The sequence below is a fragment of the Sceloporus undulatus genome, chromosome 6 (assembly GCF_019175285.1).
Source record: "Sceloporus undulatus isolate JIND9_A2432 ecotype Alabama chromosome 6, SceUnd_v1.1, whole genome shotgun sequence".
Lineage (NCBI taxonomy): Eukaryota > Metazoa > Chordata > Lepidosauria > Squamata > Phrynosomatidae > Sceloporus > Sceloporus undulatus.
In genome coordinates, this window is record NC_056527.1 from 169,876,783 (window position 1) to 169,899,162 (window position 22,380).

At 57.3% G+C, this 22,380-nt stretch overlaps 3 protein-coding genes across 6 annotated transcripts; 1 reads left to right on the plus strand and 2 right to left on the minus strand.

Moving 5' to 3' along the window:
- Window positions 1–104: 104 nt before the first annotated feature.
- Window positions 105–15,658, minus strand: FURIN (furin, paired basic amino acid cleaving enzyme). Of its 4 annotated transcripts, none has more exons than XM_042472641.1 (16): window positions 15,637–15,658; window positions 11,069–11,361; window positions 9,423–9,521; window positions 8,607–8,702; window positions 6,219–6,347; window positions 5,804–5,880; window positions 5,421–5,509; window positions 5,125–5,297; window positions 4,787–4,999; window positions 3,767–3,867; window positions 3,420–3,523; window positions 3,161–3,278; window positions 2,823–3,002; window positions 2,574–2,698; window positions 2,279–2,395; window positions 105–1,792 (listed from the first exon to the last, which is right to left on the minus strand). In XM_042472641.1, exons 2-16 carry the CDS (start codon window positions 11,240–11,242, stop codon window positions 1,242–1,244), a joined length of 2,346 nt encoding a protein of 781 aa, XP_042328575.1. In that variant the 5' UTR covers window positions 11,243–11,361; window positions 15,637–15,658; the 3' UTR covers window positions 105–1,241. The 4 variants fall into 4 exon arrangements, with proteins under 4 accessions (XP_042328575.1, XP_042328573.1, XP_042328574.1 ...); XM_042472639.1 differs by lacking the exon at window positions 15,637–15,658 and adding an exon at window positions 12,321–12,459; XM_042472640.1 differs by lacking the exon at window positions 15,637–15,658 and adding an exon at window positions 12,290–12,420.
- Window positions 15,659–17,130: 1,472 nt separating this feature from the next.
- On the plus strand, window positions 17,131–20,675 carry MFAP1 (microfibril associated protein 1). Its single transcript, XM_042472646.1, is given in 10 exon segments — window positions 17,131–17,305; window positions 17,393–17,562; window positions 17,565–17,614; window positions 17,715–17,844; window positions 18,282–18,469; window positions 18,663–18,771; window positions 18,865–19,025; window positions 19,480–19,639; window positions 19,940–20,029; window positions 20,202–20,675. Coding segments are annotated over 10 exon segments (1,401 nt in total). The 5' UTR covers window positions 17,131–17,145; the 3' UTR covers window positions 20,385–20,675.
- A 548-nt stretch (window positions 20,676–21,223) lies between these two features.
- On the minus strand, window positions 21,224–22,300 carry HYPK (huntingtin interacting protein K). The gene is made up of 4 exons (XM_042472651.1): window positions 22,059–22,300; window positions 21,746–21,801; window positions 21,538–21,589; window positions 21,224–21,430 (listed from the first exon to the last, which is right to left on the minus strand). Exons 1-4 carry the CDS (start codon window positions 22,257–22,259, stop codon window positions 21,335–21,337), a joined length of 405 nt encoding a protein of 134 aa, XP_042328585.1. The 5' UTR covers window positions 22,260–22,300; the 3' UTR covers window positions 21,224–21,334.
- Window positions 22,301–22,380: the final 80 nt, after the last annotated feature.

Consider the following 22,380-nt stretch of genomic DNA (forward strand, 5'->3'; position numbering starts at 1 on the left):
AAAGAAAGAGGACAAAGCGGAAGTGTGCCTGTGTGCCCATGTGTGGACCCCCCCCCGGCCCCACCTAAAGGCTCTATCCACAACACACGGCAAGAGGAAGCACGTTTTGCATAGTTCCAACATTTAATAAACTTTAATCTCTCTAGCGTTATATCCACATCCATTAAATTAAAAAAACACTGGCCACAGGAATTGGCTCCTTGTTTAAATTACAATAATTTGTGCACCAAAAAGTTATCATAGAAAAGAGTCCCGAACAGACCACTCTGCCCCAACTGCACCGCCTCCCTCCCTCCGGCAGCCCCCCAACCGGCCAGGGACTAGGACTGCGGAGGAAAGGGCACCTGGCGGGCTGAGGCGGGGCGGGCAGCCAGGACCAGCGTCCGATTGTCATCCGAGAGGAAGGGGGGGGGCAAGAAGGCACATGAGGAAAGGTGGAAGCTCCAGTGACTTTGGGCAGACTCAGGGAGGCGCAAGCGAGTGGCCAGTCGTCAGCCTGTCCCTTGTCACCCTCGGCCGGGGCAGCAACGCTGGAGGAGGGCTGTAGTAGCAGCAGCAGCAAGAGGCACCCCAGCCCCCCCTGCCAACCCCCTGCACAGTTGTGCCCAAGGGGCCCCATGCTCCCCGTCTTTCCTCCCAAGCCCACTGGAAGAGGAGTCCAGCTCACTTGCCCTGACAAGGGGCAGCAAGGTTTGAGGGGAGGACGCATGTCTGGACCAAGGGCATATGTGGCAAGGGGGAGGCTGGGGACATTGGAACCAGCCTGAGAGAGAGAAGAGACCTCAGGCTGTTGCTGCAGGTAGGTAGGTGGCTGGCCGGCTGGCCAGCCGGCCGGCCAGGCAAGTGAGGTTGGCACAGTCCCCCAGGCGGGGGGGGGGGGAAGCATGCCCTTTGTCAAGTGGCAAAGGGACCGTAGAAGGGAGGAGGGTCTTATTCTGCCCCCAGCTCTGCAAAGCTGCTGCCCTCACCCCAAGCAGGGAGGGAGAAGGGATCTCCCAGATGACCCTCCAGCCCCCATCACTACCACCAGCAGTGGGGCAAACTGGCTCAGTGTAGAAAAATCACTTTGGTGAGTTCAAACAAGAGCAAGGGAGGGAGAGAGCCACTCCTCCCCCAGCAACAAGCTCAAGGCCTCCTCTCGCCCACCTGACTGGCCTGGCCCAGAAAGGGGCAAAGGGTCCCAGGGCAGAGGCTCCAGCGGCCCCAGTTCCTTCCCTGTTGTGCCAGGGGCCGCTGACTCATCAAAGGGCACTTTGGTCTCTGATGAAGGCAGTCCGCTCTCCGCCGCCCTCCTCCTCTTCCTCCTCCGGTCCCTCTGGCCAGGCATCCGAAGGCAGCCCCTTGTAGGCGATGATGCCACCATTCTCCAGCGAGTAGACCTTGATACCACGCAGGCGCAGGCCAGAGCGCAGCTGCAGCACCAGGAAGACCGTGACGAAGACCAGGACGATGAAGAAGCAGCTCAGGCTAGCCACCAGGACGGGCAGGCTGGAGGGCCTGCTGGCAGGGGCTACGCCGTCCCCCAGTGCTGGGGAGGCCCGGCTGCTCTGGGTCTGGTGGGAGCAGGTCTGCTCCTGGCTGTTGTAGTGGGCATGTGCCAGGCAGGAGAGACACTGGGCAGCCCCCGGCCCCAGGCAAGTAGCACAGGAGGGGTGGCAGGGCACACAGAGAAGTGGGCTCAGCTGGGGGTCCAGGCTGTTCTCCAGAGGGACAGGGGAAGGGCCCGGGGCAAAGCCAGGTGGACAAGTCTTGAGGCAGCTCTTTTGGTGGAGGTAGAAGCCCTCTTCACACACTGCCAGGAGGAGAGACAGAAGGAGGATCAAGCCTCTGCCCACCACCAGTAGGACACGAGGGAGACTGGGGACCAGAGAAAAGGAGCAAGAGGGGCAGCCCCAGTCCTGGTCATTTGCTGGTGAAGGAATGGATCTAGAACCAAAGTGGGCCACACATGCTTCTTCTCCGCATGCTGCTGGACTGCAACTCCAATCAGCCGATGGTAAGGAAGAATTCTGGGAGCTGTAGTGCAGCAGCACCCAGATGCCAGAGAGAAGCCCCCATGCACCCTGACCTCCTTCACCAACAGGGACCCCCCCCCCAGCTCTCTGGAGAAAGAGGCGGCAGCTGGAGGCCAGCAGGAAAAGAGGACCTTTGTGCCAAACAGAGGCCACAGCACCTTTGATGAAGGCTGAGAAAGTGCATATCCTGGATGGCTGCCCAGGGACCACCACATCTAAGACCAAGTGGCCGGTGCTGTTTCCCCCTCCCTGCCAAAACTCACCCACACAGGCCTGGCTGGTAGCAAGCGTCTTGCAACCGCTACTCTCAAACTGGTTGGAGAGGCCAGGAGGATCTGTGGCCGTCCCGTACAGGACCAGTGTGAACTTGGTGAGCGTTCCTGCAAGCCAAAGGGTGAAGTGAAATTATTAGAGCACCGTCCCCACCCACCCCTTACAGCCTTCCCTCCCCCTCTCCATAGCTGCTCAAGAAGAAACCCCCGGCATCTTCCATAGGGCACTGAGAGCCCCGAGCTGAATGGTGGGGGGGGGGGGGGGATGACACACACGCCACATTACCATAATTATTGGCTTCGCTGGTGTTCTCTATTTCCAGCACCCATTCTCCTGTGGGGTCCTCATCCCATGAGTGGGTGGTCATGAAGGCCCAGTCGTTGAAGCCGTCAGCAGAGTAGTCATGGGGCCTGGAGAGTAGACCGAGAGCAATGTGGACCAAGGCATGGTAAGGGCCAAAGGGCCCCTATGGAGTGGGGCGAGGGGAGTGGGAGTACCAAGGAGGAGGAAAAGGAACAACAGCAGCAGCCTTACCTGGCAGCCAGCAGGGTGGACCGGGTGCCCATGGGGCTCACAAGGTGGATGGCCAGGTCTCCTCGGCGGTTGTAGGAGAGGGTCAGGCGGGCCTGGACATGTTCCAACTGACCAATGTAGCTGGCCTTTCCCTGGCAGGCATCCACCTTCTGGCGCACCTCCAGCCGCTTCCCAATGTCTCTGGTGGGGGAGGACAAGGGGTTTTCAACAGCAAAGAGGGGGGAGCCATTGGCTGGAGGTCTCCTTCCACTCCCCAAGAGGAGACCTCCCTTCCCACCTCCTGACCAAGCAGGCCTAGACCCTCCCCACATCCCTCTCTTGCCCCACTATGGGCACACCTTGGCTCTGTGAGGATGTCAACGATGCACTTCCGTTGAGGCCCCACTGAGGTCCAGTTCTTGGCTAGCGCCACCATGGCTCCGGCATCCAGGAGTCCATAGCCATAGGAGTGGCTGACTACAAGGAGGCAAGGAGGACAGACCTGTGTGCACGTGTGGGCTTTTGCACACTCTCCAACCCCACCTTCTCTTGCATCTGTGCAGATGCACACAGGTGTCCTTGTTTCCACAGCACCAGCCACTTGACCACAGTGTTTACCTTTTCGCCCCACCCCATTGGTGGCCCAGTCATTGGTGTTCAGGTGGGCTGGCTTGGAAGTACGCACCACCAGGTGCTGCATGTCGCGCCAGGTCAAGTTCATGCTGCAGAGAAGGATCAGAGAAGGAGGTCATTAAACAGAGGCTGGATGGCCACCTGTTGGGGATGCTTTGATTGAGAGTTCCTGCATAGCAGGGGGTCGGACTGGATGGCTCTTCTAGTCACTTCCAACTCTACGATTCTATGATTCTATCAGCTGGGTCATCACTGAGGGCAGCCTTCTCCCTCCCTCCCTCTCACAGGGATGGATCTAGCCCCACAAGCCGCTCCCCAACCTCCCCACTTACTTGGCCTCCAGAGCAAGGGCAATGATGCCAGCAGCTAGCGGGGCAGAAGCCGAGGTACCCGTGTGTGATTCGGTGCACTTCTGTCGCAGGTCAGTGGTCACCTGTGGGGGAGAGGGAAAAGCCCAGCATGAATGATTGCAATGCCAGGGTACCCATTCCCTGGAGACCTAGCTTCCCTACCATTCTGAAAGCCTGGTTCTTGACTCCCTTTGGCTCTGAGAAGGGAGCCTAGGCCAGGAGGAGCAGGGTGCTTCCATTATAATTTTTCACTCAGCCCTCCCAAGACGCCTCACAGGACACGCCTGGGTTCCCTGGTCCTGATCCACACAGGAGTGACCACAGCCATTCTTCTGTAGTGTGCAGATGGTATACTGCCATAAGGGAGCATAATTCACTTGTAAAGACACATGTCACCACAACTGATGGGGTGTAGGGTTTCTCTTGATGGCCAACACAGCTGAGCCCCCATTCCAAATTTTGTAGTGAATGAGATGCAGCCGGGGCTGGAAAAGCCCCAACACTCTGGTGCCAACATCTCAGCAAATCCCAAAGGAAGAGCCCCCACTCGAATGTCATCCTTGCCCATCCTTTGCTTCCTCAATATTCATCTCTTCCCTCGCTCCACTTCCCACTCTGTAGGACTGGCCATGTTCCCCAGGCCCCACAGTCTCTGACCTGACCATCATTCTCTCTGGCCTCTTGCTATCATTCCACCTGCCGCCCCACCTGGCCTGCGCTCTCTCTGGGTCTTTTCCTATCACCCAAACAACCTCCCCTACTACCGGTTGCTTCATTCCATGGGACCAGCCCCATAAGAGTAGTCCCTCCCCATTCAACAATCCCCATCTCTCTCTTGGCGGCTTCACCTGTCTGGAGGGAGACAGAGTTCTTTGACTGTAGGGTGCGCTGCTGGGGGGCTTTCCTTGAGGTTCAAGGGGCAAGAGTACTTGCCATGTTCCACTGTGGCAACTCTAACACAGATGGACAGGTAGACGGATGGATCTAGAGGGGGGCACTCACAATCTGCTTCTCGTTCTGGCTGCCACTGCTGTAGGTAGTGGCCAGGGTCGAGGAGCAGGCCTCGCTGTACCAGGGCACGTTGCCGTACTGGGTGGTACTGCTGATGGAGAGGGTGTAGATGCTGTTGGTGTAGCCATCACAGTTGCAGCTGTCATGCTCCCGGCCACCATTCCCCGAGGCCCAAACAAAGATGGAGCCCAGGCCGTTGCGCCCCTGCATGAGGGAGAAGGGTCTGGTCAGGCAGGCCGGGGAGAGGGGTGACTATAAGGGGCCAGCAAGCACGTCTCACCACACACATGGCCTGCTTCTCTGCCCACAGTCGCACCCGGTTTACTTGCCTGGCTGACGCCCCGGTAAAAGGCCTCTTCAGCCAGGCGGGCTGGGCCGTCCACCGTCTTCCCGTCATCTTCGGGGCCCCAGCTGGCACTGTATATGTGGATGTGGTTGGGGTTGAGCCCCAAGGACCGGGCCTCCACGGCGTCCGTCACTTCTCCGTCCAGCATGCGGACACCTAGGGCGAAAGACCGCAGTTGCTTTGGCCAGCTGAAGGGCAAGGAGCCCCAGCACCCGCTGCTCCAGACAGGCCAAGCAGAGGCTGGACAGAGCTGCCTCCTCCACCGGTGGGCCAATCTACCTCCGATCTTGGCATTGTATGCTACGCCCACGCCACAGATGCCATTGTTTGCCACGGCGGCTACCTCTCCTGCACACCGAGTGCCATGCCTGAAACAGAGGAGGGGAGGGTCATCTGAGTGGGCCTCGGGTGGAGTGGAGAACCTTCTGGTTTGCCCACCCCAAGCATCTCCCCTGCCTCCCCCACCCAGCTGGATTTCCAGCAAGGGCAGGGCTGCTGACAAAGTGGCACAGACCTATGGGGCCGAGGGAGAATTTGGGATTTCAGCACACTGCCAGAGGCTGAGAATGTCCCCCAGATGCACATATACACATGTGCCAAGGTGCAGTTCAAAGTTTTGGTACCTCCACAGCCCCTCACCACCCTTGCTACAAGTCTCCCACCTGTTATCATTCATTTGGGTGTAGCGTGGCTGAGGGTCGGAGTCCTGGTCATTTACGTCATAGCTGGCAGCCGGATCCTGGAAGAACAGCGGAGTCCAATCTCTCTCCCTCCTCAACCCACCCAGAAATTGTCCTGCCCCAAGTTTTTGAGGAGTGCCAGGAGGAAAAGGAAGAGCCAAAGCCTCCTGCTCCAATGATCTGGGGCCTCCACTTGATTTCTACCAAGACAGACAGCCCAAATCTGTCCCACTGAGGCCCCCTTGTGCCCTCCTTTGGGTTCCCTGCTCAGGGCTCTTGTTCTGGACAGATGCCCTCAGTGTGGGGCAAAGGACCAAGGGGCAAGAGGGGGGCTATCTTGGGCTTGAAGGAAGTGGCCAGGCAGAGGGTGCCCTGCCTCACCTTCCCTCCAACTCACATAATTGGCTTCTAGGTCTGGGTGGTTCTTCTCAATGCCATCATCCAAGATGGAGACCACAATGCCGCGGCCGGTGTAACCCTGTTGCCAGGCTTCCTGCACGTTCAGGTCTCTCTGGTTGCCATTCGACTGGAGGGGAGAGAGGGGGCAAGGGAGCCTCATTGGTGAATGAATTTCAGCTGAACGGGGGGATTGCTGGGAGGGCTGTGAAACTGACAACTTATCTCCCCACTTTCAAGGAAGGCTGGGATAAAGACTCTGAAAATGTAAGCACCAAGTAGGAATTGTGCCAAAGAAATAACACACAAACATACAAATAGACGTGCAAGAAATCCTGGTACTGAAGACCAAATTGGCAAAAGGACTCAGATGGTGCCCAAAGAAAGCCAAATTAAAGCTCTTAAACTTGGGGCAAAGAGATATTTGAGTCTTGAGGAAGAGTAGAACCATATCTTCCATTGTGAAAAGTTTATTTAAAAATCCGCAGTTTCCAGTGATCAAGAAAAAAAGTTTGCATAAGGTCAACCATGTTTGCAAAGAGTAAGACACTTAAGGTTTGACAGGTACATTTTATCAGCTCAAAGATATAAGCCCACATTTTCCTCATCTAGTCTGAAAGGTGTGTTTAAGCCTCTCTCTCTCTTAAAGTATGTGTTAACTTTTTAGGAACGTTTAGTAAAACTGAGATCATTGAGAGTGTGAGCCCAGACTCATGGCGAGGCCACTGGAATTAACCGTCAGGTAATCTCTGCCCAGAAATGATATAAATAGGATTGGAATCTCAAAGGGAAGGGAGCTTCCGCGGCAGGTAGAGGCTTGCCAGCCCTGTGTACCTGTCAGGTAAGCAGCCCATCCTCAGGGCTGGATAAGGCTTCTACGTTTTAGACTTGCTAATTCAGCAACATTTTAAAATTCTTAACCATGCTCTTTATAAAACCAAAAAGATTTCCACCTTATATGGCAGTTTTTTCATATACTGTAACGTTATAAGAAAAGTATTTCTAGCAAAAAAAAACCCATATGGATCAAACTTCTTTCTTCCACCTGAGTCCTGTTAGTACAAACCACATGTAGAACCCACTGAAACACAATCCCTGGGGGGTCCTAAGAGGCAATGTGGTGTAGTGGTTTGAGTGCTTGGACTAGGACACCAGGAGGCCAGGATGCTGAATCCCACTCAGCCATGGAAGCCCACTGGATAACCTTGGGCAAGTCACTCTCTCTCAGTCTCAGAGGAAGGCCATGGTGGCAAACCTCCAGTGAATACATCTTGCCAAGAAAACCCCATGATAGGGTCACCACACTCAGTAGGAAATGACTTGGAGGCATACAACAACTGAGAGTCAGCACATAAAGGGTTTAGAAATGGCTCACCCCCAGCATGGGCACTCCAGCTTGGCAGCACCCAGTCCAAGCCCAACCCAGAGCAAGGAGGGGCTCTCTTCAACTGCACAGCCATTGCCGAATCTGCCTGCCAGGACACCATCAGCTCACCCAGAGGGCTGGAGGAGGAGGAGGAGCCATGCCATGCGCCCCCTAACCAGGGCACAGAGGCCAAGCCAGCTGCAGCCAGAGTTTGGGGAATGCTGCACCACCAGTTCCACTAGATCACACCCCACATATTCATCTGGGGAGATCTATCTGAAGGTTAGCCCTCTTGGCCCACCCTCAGACCCACAGTTCCGGAGCCTTGCCCTGCCTTGGTTTCCTCAGCTCACCCTCATGCCACGTAACCAGAGCAGCACCCTGTACTTTCTTTCATCTTGAAGAACTCTTAAGTGTTCGTCTGAAAGTCTGCCAATATACCTGCTGCTGGGACAGCTTGTGACACTTTTGAGATAGTTCAGAAGCAGACAGTATTTTGTTTTTCCCCCCTTAGAATAGACTATATCAGCGACAATGATCCCGAAATGTAACAGCTTTGGGCTGGGGCAGCAAGAACCCCGCCTTTCTGCTCACCCCAAGTAACATACACACACACTGGCCCCTCCTTAGGGTAGGGCCAACAGGGAGGCACTGGACTGGCCACCCACCAAACCAGTCTGTTTGGAGGCAGGCAATCTCCTTTTCCAGGGTGGCAGCTTCTGCCTGCCTGAGCAAGGCAGCAGCAAGGCTCTGCTCACCAGCTCACCCTAATCCCCATGGCAGGAGTGATTAATATTGCTGGAACGGATCAGCCACCCACAGTCACATCAGGGCACCCGCCCGGCCCTTGCTCTCTCACTCTGCTTTCTATGTGGGCGGAATGCTACCCGCCCACCAGGCAAGGACTGCAGGACTAAGTGTGCGGGGGCCTCATCTCTGGTGCAAGGCAGAGCCCATTATCCTCCTCCTCCTCATGTGGGGCCTTCCATGTGAGATATAGCCCCCCCACTGCCCCCCCCTTACCAGGTACCACTGCTGTGGGAACTTGGGGTCTGTTGGCTCCAGGAAGCTGTCCCGTTTGCTCCGGCGCTTGGCCACCTGCTGCTCCAGCCAATGCACCTGAGGAGGAGGAGGAGGGAGACACAGAACATACAGATTGGCTGCCAGACATCCTCAGGGACAGGGGGCCAAATGCACAGGGGCCCCAGAACCCTAGCAAAGATGATACCACCTCAGAGCAGCCCTGCAGAGCCAAGCCAGGGACACCCATATCAGGTGCTGCCAGGGCCTAGAGGAGTGTACATAGAATCCCCACTGCATCCCATCTCCCGCCTGCCCCATTGGTGTGTTTTCTTGAGTTGACATCCCACCTCCCACTCCCCACCCCAGGCTGGAGCCCTTGGCAGCTCATGACAAGATGAAGCAGACCACAGCCAAAACACACACCACACACTGATAGCATTAAAATGCAGCCAGGTGAAACTACACTGATGCTCCTGCTGGAAAAAGGACTTGTAACTGGATGAGGTCCCTCCCCGCAGCCGCTACTGGAATTGGGCACCCGGGGTGGGCCAGCCAGACCCTGATGGAGGCCCAGGATGGGTATTTCCACTCCCTTTAACTGGGGCATTCTGGCCAGGGACACGGTCTAAGCATCAGGCAAAGCCTGGAGGGAGCAGCCTGAGATGCCCAACTCAAGACGGACATGGGAAGCCCCACCCCAGGCAGATATGGCCCAGGAATGCCACTCCCAAAGTGCCACCTTATGCACCCCTCAGTCCACAGGGAGGTTTTGGGCTTTCCCCATGTGCCCACCCCACCCCTCTCCCATGGACTCACCTGTGGCTCTCTGGCCAATGAGCTGTACCAGGACCGGTGGGGGGAGAGGGAGCGTTTAGCCACAGCCCGGTGAGAGAAGTGGTAGTAATCTCCAATGATCTAAGAGATGGGGGGGGGAGGAGAGGGGGTGAGACATGGAAACCCGCCCAACAACCCCCAGACTGAGTCCAGAAGATCTCCCCACCCACCCCCAAACCTGCAGTCCCCTGAAGGCCAGCTGCAGCCACAGCCCAGATCCAGTGTGCAGGGGATCCATGCCACCAGAGCCAGACTCCCTGGCAAATCTACCAGCTGGCCCCTCTTCTCCCCCCCCCCCCCCCGGTTTCCCTCCCCATCCGGCTGCAGGTCTTGGCACAGATGCTAAGGAGATTCTGATGTAAATCCTTAATCTTCAAACAAAACCCCAAAAGAAGCCAAATGAGAAGAGGAGGAGGAGGCCCTTAAGTGACCTTGGGGCAGCCCAAGGCCTGAGCTGCCAACAACAACAACGACAACAACAACGGTGGAGGAGGAAGAGGAGAAGCACAGCAGCCTCAGTTCAGCAGGCCCAGAAAGGCCTTCCTCACCCTCCACGCTGACAATGAAGGGTGTGTTGGTGCGATTGTGTCCATGCCCATGACACCCACACTCCAGACAGAATTCCCTTGGGCCAAGGGACAGAAATGTGGCATTCTCTTGGAAGAATAGCTATGAAAAATCTGTGGGGCTGTGGTGATTCTAGGGTCCCCCCATAAACTGACAGATGACTTCACAGCATACAATATTTGTGGGGTATGGGAAGGGGCAATGGGCTTCTTGCTTTCTCCCTCTCTTTCCATCAGATCTGCTTCGGCAGGGCTGTGGGGCAGGGGTGCCCTTTTCAGTGGGGAACGCCCACAGGAAATCTGTGGGATGTGAGAGCAAGTGCACCACAACTGCCCAGGAGCGCAAAGCCAAACCAGTCTGATGCCAACAAATTAGACTTTCTGTCTAAGGCTCAATACATTTCAAGTACAGTAACTGGAAGGATTGTACCTTTGGGATGGTGAATAGTCATGGCATCTAAATGGATCTGGGGGTTATTTTTCCTTTTTTACTACTGTGACAGAACAAATTCAGTACTATTTCTCAAAACAAAACTAAGCCAATGAAGAGAAGGGCTTCTGGAGCTACTCTAGTTAACACTCAAAAATGTAATGGAAATTCCCAAAACCAAAAGTGAACCTTCCTGCCCTGGAATTGCCCCAGGCAGAAAGAGCCCCTTTTAATGGGGGCATCCCTCTGGGGATCTCCTCCCAAGCCAAGTGGCCACCAATCCTGCATCAACACATGGCCCACAACCTGCCACTGCCAAGAGCTCACTGGACTCAAAAAGATATCTGGGCACCCCCCCTAAAAAAGTGCATCCTGGAGTCCTGGGAACAGACTTGGTCTGGCTAAGTGGGACCCTCGGCTAGAACTAAACCCAAGCCTGGCCTGGCAGCATCAACTGCAGCTGGTGGCAGGAAGAACAGGGGCCTCTGGGTCCCATTGCCAGCCTGGCCTGCTGCCTCCCATGCTGAAGGAGACGGGGGACCCAAGGGTCCCCACAGGCGGGTCTCTCTTTCTCTTCCAATGGGACCCCTGGCATGCCCCTTGCCCTCCCCTGCCAGGCAGGCACCACTCACCGGCCCCAGGTTGAGAAAGCCGTGCTTCCTGGCCACCCGCTCAGCCTCCTGGGGCCCAGCCGGGACCCGCACGGCCCAGGTGTTGGTGTAGACGTGGTGGTGGCCGAGGACCTCTCTGCCCAGGGCGGCCATCAGGGTGCACCACCAAAGCAGCCGGGGGGGCCGCAGATCCATGAAAAAAGCCAGGGGGGCAGCACCTTAAAGGAGGCGCCCGCTCTGCCCAGACCGGCCCCAGACAGTCCGAGGGAGCATGGGGAAGGGGAGGGCCGGGGACGGAGGATCCTGCGCAGCACCTGAGGACAAGAGGGGAGAGGGTCAGGCCACAGACAGGGTCCTCTCAGACAGACACAGCTACCCCAGAGCCCAAGGTCACTTGGCTGGGCAAGGAAGAAGGTGCCCGCTCTGCCCGACAGTCCATGGGAAAGGGACCTGGGAGCCTTAGCCGTTTGGCCACAAGAGTGAACGTGATCCTAGGCTGCCTCAAGAGGAGTGCAGTGTCCGGCTGCAGCTCCTCCCGCGGCCATTCCCAGGTCGCCCTTGCCCTTTGCTCCCTTGCCCTCCGCTGCCAGCCTCCTTTGGCCCAGAAAGAAGCCAGCTGGACAGCCAGCCAGGCCAAGCGCTTGCCCTCCGCCTCCAGCACCAAGCCCCCTGGGCCCTGCCAAGAAGGCAGCATCCAGAGCAGGCCCACGGCAAGGCAGGCCCCAGCCCTTGGCCTCAGCCCTCCAGCCGCCACAGGCCCCCAAGGCCCGCCGGCTGGGCCTGCTCCGTCCCGGGGCTGCAAGGGGCCCAGCGCCTTTTCACGCTCGCAGGCCAATCAAGAGGCTCCAAGAGGAGCCAAGCGGCCCTCTCCTCCCAGGCCAGAGCGCACTTCCAGGGCGAGGCTCCCCTGGGTCTCCCTCGGGCGCCGGAGCTGACTGCCCGGCCTTCCTCTGCCTGCTCTGGGGCCCAAGGAGAGGCAGGGGCTGCTCCAGGGACCTCTCCCGCTTCTGAGGGCCTCCTGGAGCCCCTGCCGGGCGGAAGGGCAACGGAGGACGTGCCTGGTCGGAGCCCCGGAGGGGAGAAGGGAGGGAGGGCGGCCTTTTCCCGGGGGGAGCCCGGCGGCGGGGCTCTCGAGGCCCTGGAGGCCCCAGCGGGGGTCCCTTCCGCTGCCAAGGGCGCCCGACGGGGACGGAGGCAGGGAGGGAAGGAAGGGCCTGAGCACCGACAGAGCCGCCTGCCTGCCTTGCTTTGCCTCGCTTCCCCCGAGGCTCACCGGGCTTCCCCTTCTCCCTTCTCGAGGGGCTGGCTCCCTTTAAGGCCTCCTTCGTCTTCGCCGTCGCCGCCGCGGGAGAGGCGTCATCCCTGCCGGGGGCGTCAGCAGCAGCAGCGGCGGCGGCGACGGCGACAAACGGGGCGGACCGAGAGGACGGGCCTCTCCCTCCTGCTCTGGCTCTGGCTCTTCGGGACGCAGAGGGCGCAGGCGCCTCCCGATGACGTCACGGCGCCTGCGTCGGCCGTGGGCGGGGCCTCGGGAGACCAGGAAGAAGCGGGGGAGGCCTGGCTCCGAGGGAGAGGGCCTCTGCCCGCGAGAGAAGCCCCCAGAGGCACTCTCCCGCATAGGCCTCCGCCTCGAGAGAGGGGCCCAGGCCTTCTCTGCTGGCGCTGCCCCTGGGGCTCCCTTGCAAGGCTCCGCATGCGCTCCCTGGCAGAGGCGGAAAGCCTGTCCCCGAAGTGGGCTCCGACATCCTGGGTTGACTTACACGGATCAAGGCAGTAATATGCGGCCCTAAATAAGCGACCCTTGAAGGAGCGGGTGATCCGGGGTGGTTCCCCTTTAGCTCTTTCTCTGGCCCAGAGCCTTCCCTCCGCTCCCCAGGAGGCTGGCTTGCGGGCCAGTGGGGCAGCCAGGCCAGGGCTCTTGGGCCTGCGAGGCCGGGGGGACTCGGAGGGGGAGCCTTTCAGGTCAGCCATAAGTCAGTTCCATAGAAAAACCAGGACTCTTCCTGCTTCAAGGTGGTTTGTGGGGGAAGAGAGCTGCCAAGGCCCCCGAAAGGCACACACAAAGACCCAGGAGCAGCGCTCCTCTGGGGGGCCCTCCGCCCTGCGCAGTCCCACCGGCAGGGGCCCTGTGGCTCTCCCCATGCGCACTCAAAGTGCTGCAGGAGCACCTGGGGATTCCTGGGTCAGACGAGGCTGAAAGAGAAAAGATGACATTCGGAGAAATGAGGCCACAGTTTTGACCACATCCGGGAAATGGCCCTGTGCTGCATTGCGCCGCACCCTTGAGCATCAATCCTCTGCCTTCGCCTCCGCTTGGGCTACTGTCACACACTCTTATGTGGGGCTGCCTTTGGAAACTTCGGTCGTAGGGAGCATATCACTCCCTTGTTGAAACAACTCCACTGGCTACTGGTTTGCATCTGGGCACAATGCAAAGTGCTGGTCACGACCCATAAAGCCCTACACAGCTTAGGTCTCTGCAAGCGTCCTAAGATCTATGGGGCAAGGCTTTCTCTCAGCCCTGCCACCATCCCAGGCGCACTTGGGGAGGACGCGAAAGAGGGCCTTCTCAGTGGCTGCTCCCAACCTCTTCTAGGCCCTTCCATGGCTGGCCCCTTCCCTCCTTTCCTTTTGCCCTAAGGTGAAGACATATTTATTCAAGCAGACTTTTAACATCTCATCATTTCAGGGAGACTTGAATACGGAGTGTGTTTCTTCAGGGGTTTAGAGACTGTGACTTGCCCAGTGGGTTTCCATGGCCAAGCGGAGATTTGAACTCTGGTCTTGAGTCCTAGTCCCATGCTCCAGCCATTGCACCACACTGACTCTGGGTCCAGTGGGATCTTCTGAGACAGCTCCTCTCCAGCTCATGGGCCTGCCTTGCTAATCTTGTTGACTTTTCCCCCAGGGCAGGGCAGGGCATGACATGCCTGCGGACAATGTGTCCACCTCTGGGCCATTGTCTCCACTATCATTATGACTCCTCAGCCAACAGACTTCAAGGAGGGATGTTCTCAGTCTTCTTATCAGTGCAGCTCTGCCTCCCTCCCTGTCCAGGCTCCTCACCAACATCTGAGCATGTGCTCAAGGTAGCGCTGCTCTCCTTCCCTCTTGTCAGCAAGCATCAAACTGTCTCAACTGACCTTTCTTGTTCTTTCTGTAAACTTTCAGAGAGCAAACATCAAAGCTGATAAGCTGATCCATGTTATTTTCAGTTGCAAGCTCTGATCCAGCTCTTTGTAGCCTTTACTTCACAGATGCCTGAAGGCCACCAGGGACTAGAAATTGAAACTCAAGCTCCTTCTTGATCTGGAGCCTGTGCACTCCTCACCCAGGACTCCTAAGTCTGGGGTCTCCTTAACAGCCTTCTGGTGAGACTCAGCTGCCTTCACTCCTTCCTAGCCTCTCTGGCAACACTGGTGCTAATGCTGCTGGCACATAGAATCATAGAGTTGGAAGAGACTGCAAGGGCCCTGATCCAATCCAACCCCATTCTGCCATGCAGGAAATCTAAAAGCATCCCCATTGACAGATGGCCATCCAGCCTCTGTTTAAAGACCTCTAAGGAAGGAGACTCCACTCTAGGCACCTCTAGGAACCAGCTGCAAAGGCTTTTCCCCCTTCCCATCTGCCGCTCCCCTTCTGCTGGGACTCCAAGGAACCTCCGATTCCCCTGCCACTCTTCAACCCTGACTGGGGATGGCCAGCAGCGGGCAAACCCCTCACTCTTGTTTACATATCAGCCTCTCCTGGCTGCTGCTGACCTGTGAGGATGGGAGGACAGCAATACTGGGGCCATGGTTGGGTCTCTCCCACTGCTGGCGTGTGTGCCCTGGACAGACATGTGAGAGACAAAAAAGAGCTGGAAGGTTCTCAAGGCCTTGCCACAGCAAGGCCCTTATGCCATGGACGGTACCCTGAGAGATCTAGGGTGGGTGCAGTGTGGCCACATGGAGCTGGAGCATGAAGCAGGCCTCTGTGCTGTGCTCTGTGCTGCTTCAGGAAAAGTCTGGCAGGGCTTTGGGGAAGGGGATCAGGCTGAAGCTCTCAAAGCCTGGCCTCTCTCTTCCCCCACAAACCACCTTGAAGCAGAAAGAGGAAAGTGTGACCTACGTCCTGGTTTTTCTATGGAACCCACACCTGTTGAGCATTGGTCTGCAGAGAGGAGTGTGGTGGGCACAAAGGCCTCTGGTCCATCACAATGGTCCTTCCAGGACTGGGTAGCATATGGCTGATGGGAGCACCCAGATGTAGCAGTGGCATCCCATGCACAGATGATGATGATGATGATGATGATGATAACAATAACTTTATATTTTCCTGCCTCTCCCAAGATGGATGGAGGCGGGATTACAAACCAATAAAATACATACAGAAGACATCAGTAAGTGCAATGACAATAATTATTCCATTAAAAGCTAATGGGAATTATATGATGGTCCAGATGTCCTCTGTCCCGTGGGGAGAGAATAGCACATGGAACCCCTCAAAGTCCTTGGGTTTACGGGGGGCTTCTTACAGGGGGAGAGAAAAGAGGAGCGCTCATGCGCCAAAGTCCTCTCCCATCCAAGGAAACAAATAAGTTCTACCTTTATTGACACCAATGTTCCCAAAGCAGCCGGGTTCAACAGAAGGCTCCAGCTGCCAGACCCACCTGGAAGGATGGAGGGAGAGCCTGCAGCCAGCCTTCCCCAGGTGGCCGCTCTGGCCCATGCCAAGCCCCCTGGGCACCTGGGGAACCCAATGGGGCATCGCACTTGGCACTGGGCAGGGAAGTGCTCAGGATGCCACATGACTGAGGCTGTGCGCTGCCAACGCCCCCCCCCCCGGCCAAGGACAAGCGCAGGTCAGCACCCTCAATGCAAACAGCCAAGGACAACAGCACCTGCCCCTGCCCTGGCAATGTGCGTTGCAACAACAACAACCAGTGTTGAAGTTGGCTCCTCTCAGCCTGTTCCTTGTTTGCATAAAACTTGAGAGATTAGCTGAACAAGGGCCCAAAGTTCCAGGCCTCACTAAGCTTTGAACTTTTCCATATCAAAAGCTAAACAAGAATCCCTTCCAGTCAGTTTTGCACAATGCGCCACCAACTTCTCATCTGGCGAAAGGAAACACACCAACAGAGATGAGAGGAGTGTGTGTTTGCGTTGAGCGTATTCCTTCTCCCTCTGGATCTCAGTGGGTCAGACTGGGCTGGCTCTGCGGCCAAAGGGGTCCTGGTCTTCACTGGACTGCTGCCGGTGGGTGTCCGGCGAGTTCCCAAGCGGTGGCTCTGGCGACCCAATAAAAGCTGCTTGTCCTTCCTTTTGAGAGAGAGCTCTTAGATGCTCTTTGAGGAGAGGAGGAGGCCCTTCGGGGTCCTCCTGCTTACTCAGGGCTTTCCTATCCCTCTCCAGACCTTAACATGCTGCTGGCCATGAAGTGCACAGGTGTCGCTGGAGGGGGGTGCCTCGTACACACAAACCCTTGTCCTGTAAGTTTTCAAGCACCAAGCAGCAAGGCGCCTTCCGCATTCCCCCGTCTGAGGTCTCTACTGGCTCACAGAGACCCAGAGGGAGACCTTGCGCAAGTCACTCTCTCTCAGCCTCAGGAGGCAGCCTGGGCGGCGAAGCTCCTTCCGTCTTGTCAAGGAAGCCCTACGGGAGGCTGGCCATTAACTGGCCCAAGGCGCGCTCTCTCAGCCTCAGAGGAGGCCATGGAAGGAGTCCTGGCAAGAAAGGCCTAGTGCTCTGGGAGAGCGGGGCTCAAGCCAAGCGGCCCTGCAGTGTCGGCCAGGGCCCTCCTGCTCCTGCTCCTGCTCCTGCTCCACCTTAGGCAGCAGGCCTTCCGGAGAGCGAGAGGCGTCCGACGGAGGGAGGAAGGCCGGGGCTCCCTTCAGGCTCCTGCTGGCCCTGAGACCAGGGCTGGGGCCTCCGCGCCGACAGAGGGCGCTGTGCGGGGCGCTCTAGCCTACTCCGCTCGCTCGCTCGCTCACCACTTCCGCCCGCGGCGCTCCTGCGGCCTCTTGTTTGCCGCCGCGCCTTCCGCTTCCGGGTTGTCCGAGGGAGAAGCAGCCGAAGCAGCCTCTCGAGCCGTCGTCGTCCATCCGCATCGCCATCATGTCGGGCTCCGGAGGCGGAGGCGGAGGCGGCGGCGGGAGCAGCGGCAGCGCCGTCGCCCTCAGCAGCAGCCTCAGCAGCAGCCTCAGCAGCAGCGCCCTGATGAAGCAGCCGCCCATCCAGTCTACGGCGGGGGCCGTCCCCGTCCGCAACGAGAAAGGTGAGGGGCCTCCGAGGGTCCCAGGGGGCGAAGCGGGGGCCCGAGGGAGAGGCCCCGGCGGGCGCTGACCCTCTCCTCCTCCTCCAGGGGAGATCTCCATGGAGAAGGTGAAGGTGAAGCGCTACGTCTCGGGGAAGCGCCCGGACTACGCGCCGATGGAGTCCTCGGAGGAGGAGGAGGAGGAGTTCCAGTTCATCAAGAAGGCCAAGGAGCAGGAGCTGGAGCCCGAGGAGCAGGAGGAGGACCTGGCCAGCGACCCCCCCGCCTCCGCCGCCTCCAGAACCGCATCTCCGAGGACGTGGAGGAGAGGTCAGCCGGGCGGAGGGGCAGGTGGAGGGACGGGGGGCCTGGAGGGGTGCCCCTGGGCAAGAGCACCCTAAGGATCACGGCGGGGGTCTCTGCCTTCCAGGCTGGCAAGGCACCGCAAGATCGTGGAGCCCGAGGTGATGGGGGAGAGCGACTCCGAAGCGGAGGGAGAGGCCTGGCGCATGGAGAGAGAGGACTCCAGCGAGGAGGAGGAGGAGGAGGTGGACGACGAGGTACGGGGCAGAGCCCTCTTCCCTTGAGGGACGCAGGCAAGAGGGGAAAGAAGCGGGGTGCCTGGAGGCTTCCCAGGTTGGGCATTTGGCCAGCCTTGGGGCAGAGGAGCCACGACTGAGGGGCCTGCGTCTGGGGCCAGCCATCGCAGGAGGTTCCTTGTGGTCGGTGGGGCCATTGGTTCCTCTGCCTTCGCAGCATGAGTTCCCATCGCCTAGGCAGGGTCTCTCACACCATCCCTGCCCTACCTATGTCTGCCAGCAGCTGAAGCGGGGCCTTCAGCAAGGAACGCTGTGGCTGTGCCGGCTAATAAGCAGAAGCTGTCCGCTTGCTGTCTGGCCACTCAGCCTCCTAGAGAATGGCTTTATGTTTTTGCCGCAGGCGTTTCTGCTTGATGCAGCCATAGGAATGGTTTTGTACATTTCTTTTTTCTCCGTAGGAAATTGAGCGCCGCCGCAGCATGATGCGCCAGCGGGCTCAGGAGCGCAAAAACGAGGAAATGGAAGTCATGGAAGTGGAAGATGAGGGTCGTTCTGGGGAGGAGTCTGAGTCAGAGTCTGAATATGAGGAGTACACAGACAGCGAGGATGAAACCGAACCCCGTCTCAAGCCAGTCTTCATCCGCAAGCAAGTGCTGTCACTGATAGGCAGAGGGAGGGGAGCGGGGAGTGGGCTGAAGAGCCAGAGGCAAGTGGTGTTTGGAGGCGCCGTTTCTGTGTCCATTGGGCTTGGGCTTCCTCCCTCCAGGGGCAGTGCCAGAACCTTTTTGGAGAAGACCACGTTTGGAGTGTTCATAACTCTCCATAAATGTCTCCTGCAGGAAGGACAGGGTCACAGTTCAGGAGCGAGAGGCAGAAGCTGTGAAGCAGAAGGAGCTGGAGCAGGAGGCCAGGCGGCTGGCTGAGGAGAGGCGCAAGTACACGCTTAAGGTACTGAGAAAGACATGTGTGCGTGTGCACATGCTGGAGCATGAAGAAGGAGGCTGCATATTGGGAGACTTACTGTCTGTTAATTTGTTACAGATTGTAGAAGAAGAAACCAAGAAAGAGCTGGAGGAGAACCGGCGCTCTTTGGCCGCCCTTGATGCTCTAGACACCGACGATGAAAACGATGAGGAAGAGTATGAGGCTTGGAAAGTACGGGAGTTGAAACGCATCAAACGGGACCGTGAGGAGCGTGAAGCGTAAGTAAACCCAGGCTTGACACATATCTGGAGACTCCTGTCCCCCCCTGGCTGCTTCAGTCAAAGGCAGGAGGGAGGTTATGGGGGCTGAGGTGAGGAGCTGGTCCTTTTGTAGCAGATCTTTTTCCTGTTCTCTGGGGTTGAGTAAGAAGAGAGAGTCGGGGTAGGTGCAGCAGGGAAGCAACAATCTAGGCTGCTTTATTGGTACATCTGCACACGCATACACTCTACTCCCCAAAGATCATTCTTCTAGTACTCTCCTAGCATCCACAAGCTCAGTGGCAAATGAGGCAGGCTAGCCAAACTGAAATCCTTATGTGGCTCCCGCTGCACTGATTGCAGTGTGCTGTTCATATCCGCTCTGCTGAAAAGGACAGATGACTTATCCTGTCCAGAACATGATGTTATGGGTGGAGAATGGAGGCCTCCAACAGAAATGGGTTGTTTCTTGCAGGCTGGAGAAGGAGAAAGCCGAGATCGAGCGAGTGAGGAACCTGACTGAGGAGGAGCGACGTGCTGAACTCCGCGCCAATGGCAAGGTCATCACAAACAAGGCCGTGAAGGGCAAATACAAATTCCTGCAGAAGTACTACCACCGGGGAGCCTTCTTCATGGTGAGTAACTGCCTGGGAATCTGCATGCCCTCAAAGCCTTTTCTGCCTGCATCTCTGTGGGCCAGATCCAAGCTCAAGGTGAGGGCATCTCCTGCCATCCCCCTCACCCCACGCTGCAACACTCATACACCTTCCCCAAAGTGCACCAAAGCCACCATAAAGGCTAACAAACTTGTTACTGTCCTGACTGTCAGTCTTCCCTGTGGTGTGGGTAGCCCTCACTTCTCAGGCAGGCTCTGTGGACGGAAAGGCTCCGACCATCGGGTCTGTTTACCCTCTGCTCTGCTCTCCCCTTTGCAGGATGAAGACGAAGATGTGTACAAGAGGGACTTCAGTGCCCCAACTCTGGAAGACCACTTCAACAAGACAATCTTGCCTAAAGTCATGCAGGTATGTTGGAAGGAGGCCTACTGTTGAGGTGCACTGTGAGTTGCCAGATTTGGTGCTGTAGATAGCTTTGTTTCTCCACATGCGGACAGGTGTACTCTCACCCTGAATCGACTAGAGGGCAAGAAACAACATGGCAGAGTGGCCCTTAGGTGATGCTCTTTTCTTTCTCCAGGTCAAGAACTTTGGGCGCTCTGGGCGAACTAAGTACACGCATTTGGTAGACCAGGATACAACTTCTTTTGACTCCGCCTGGGGCCAGGAAAGTGCGCAGAATACCAAGTTCTTCAAGCAGAAAGCAGCTGGTGTGCGGGACGTCTTTGAGAGGCCCTCTGCCAAGAAGCGGAAGGTGACCTGAGTGAAAGCATAGCACTATCTGCTGAGGTGCAACTTGTAGCAGTTTGCCATTACTGTGGCCTAGGACTGCCGAGGTGGGCCCCACTTATTCCCCGTCTTGCTTGTCACCTTACTCCTGTTTGTACTCTTTGAAATACCTCCCTTGTAATATAACTTCCTGTCTATTATACCATCCCCCCCCCCTCTGGCAACCACAAGGATTCCCTCTTTTTATAGAAGCACCGTTAAGGGTAGGGTGGCATGGAAGAAAATTAAAATTCCGTCTATATTAAAGGTATTTCTTACCAAGGTACTGCTGTGGTACTTGAGACTGGGAAGTGTTCTTGACCAGAACTGGAGTAAACCCATTGAATGAGGGTCCCGGGGAGGCAGGAGAGACAAATGTTTCTCTTCCCTCACGAAGCCACACCTTCCTTACTTGGGAAGAGAAGTTAGTGGAATCTGACAGTCCCTCCTTCAGAGGACATACTGTGGGGCCTGCCTGTTGGAGGGAGCAGTCAGTCAGCTAAGGACACTGGTCTTTGCTCTGAGGAGCTGTTTCAGCAGTCATGGAGACATGCTTTGGAAGCAGCTTGACAGCCTCCTGAAAAGGGTATGCAATCAGCCAGAGAGGTTTGGCCTTTTGTGCTTCACAGAGCTGTATAAATGAGAAAGGGTTGCCTGAAAGTTCAGAACCTTACATTGGTTTAGGCAGCAGGATCCAGTCTCTGTGATGCTACAGAACACAAAACATTTCACTAGCAAAACATGCAATGGGTGCAGAATTGGTCATGTTTCATAAAAGGGAAGACTGAGTAAAATCTGGTTCAGTCAATCATATGAACCCCACAAACAGCAACATGAAGGACAGCATCTTTATTGCAGTAGCTTCAAGAGCATCATGCCTGCTTTGTCCATGCAAAGGAGCCCCTGAGATTGCTTCCTTCCCCTTCTTGGCAGAGGGACATCCTCTCAGTTGGTGAGGGTGATGAGCGCTTCCACCACGTTCCCCATGTGTTCCCGCAGACTGCGCTCTGCTGCCGCCCTGGAAATCTCCATCTCATTCATCTGTATGGGAAAGACAGCAAGGGGAACCAATGCTTACCCAACAGGGACTGCATGGAAAGCAGCGGGTGAGAGCCGCCCAAGTGGCGCCATGGCTCTGCTGTACTCACAATCAGTTCCAAGTCCTCCTTCTTGATAGTGACTTTCGCCAGCTCCTTCTCTCTAAAATTGAAGGGAGAAGAGAGGGTTTGAGAAGCCTTGGACGTTTCCCAAAGCACAAGAACCTATGGAAGGTCTTGAGTTTAAAGCAACTGTTTCTTGGAAGTGGCGTTCCAAGGCGACCCACTCCTTCCGTTCCGGAGCCTGGCACACGCTCACCGTTCCTGCTTGGCCTTCTGCTCCCGGGACCTCCGGTCTCCTATCACCGACATGGCCTGGCAGAGAAAGGGAGGGGGTTAAACACGGACCGTCAGGGCGCTTGCCCACCTCAGAGAAGGAAAGCCAGGCCGGTGGGAGACCCTCCGAGGGTTCACAGACGGCAGGGCTGCAGCCACTCTGGACAAATAACCCGGTTTGGCACCGCTTTAACTGCCCTGGCTCAAGGCTATGGCATTCTGGGAGTTGGATTTTGTTGCGGGGTCCTCCAGAATGCCATAGCCTTGAGCCAGGAAGGAAGGCAGGGCCGGCTCACCGTCTCCAGGTTGGAGCTCTGGATCTCCTTCTCCTCGGCGTAGTCCGTCACGCGCTCCAGGTCGGCGGCGCCGCTGTCGTGCTTCCGGGGCTTCTCGGCCGCCCGCCCGCCGCCTCCTCCTCCTCCGCCGCCATCCCCGCCGCCCGCCGAACCATTCGGCTCCGCTTCCAGCTCCAGCTCCACGTCTCCCTCCGCCGCCATCGCGCCGGCACCGACTGCCGCCCGCTTCCGGTGTCGCTTTCGCTTCCGGCGGCGCATGCGCAGCAGGGGAGCAGCTAGACGCGTGGCTAGAGCGGCGCCCCCTGGCGGCCAGGAGGCGCAG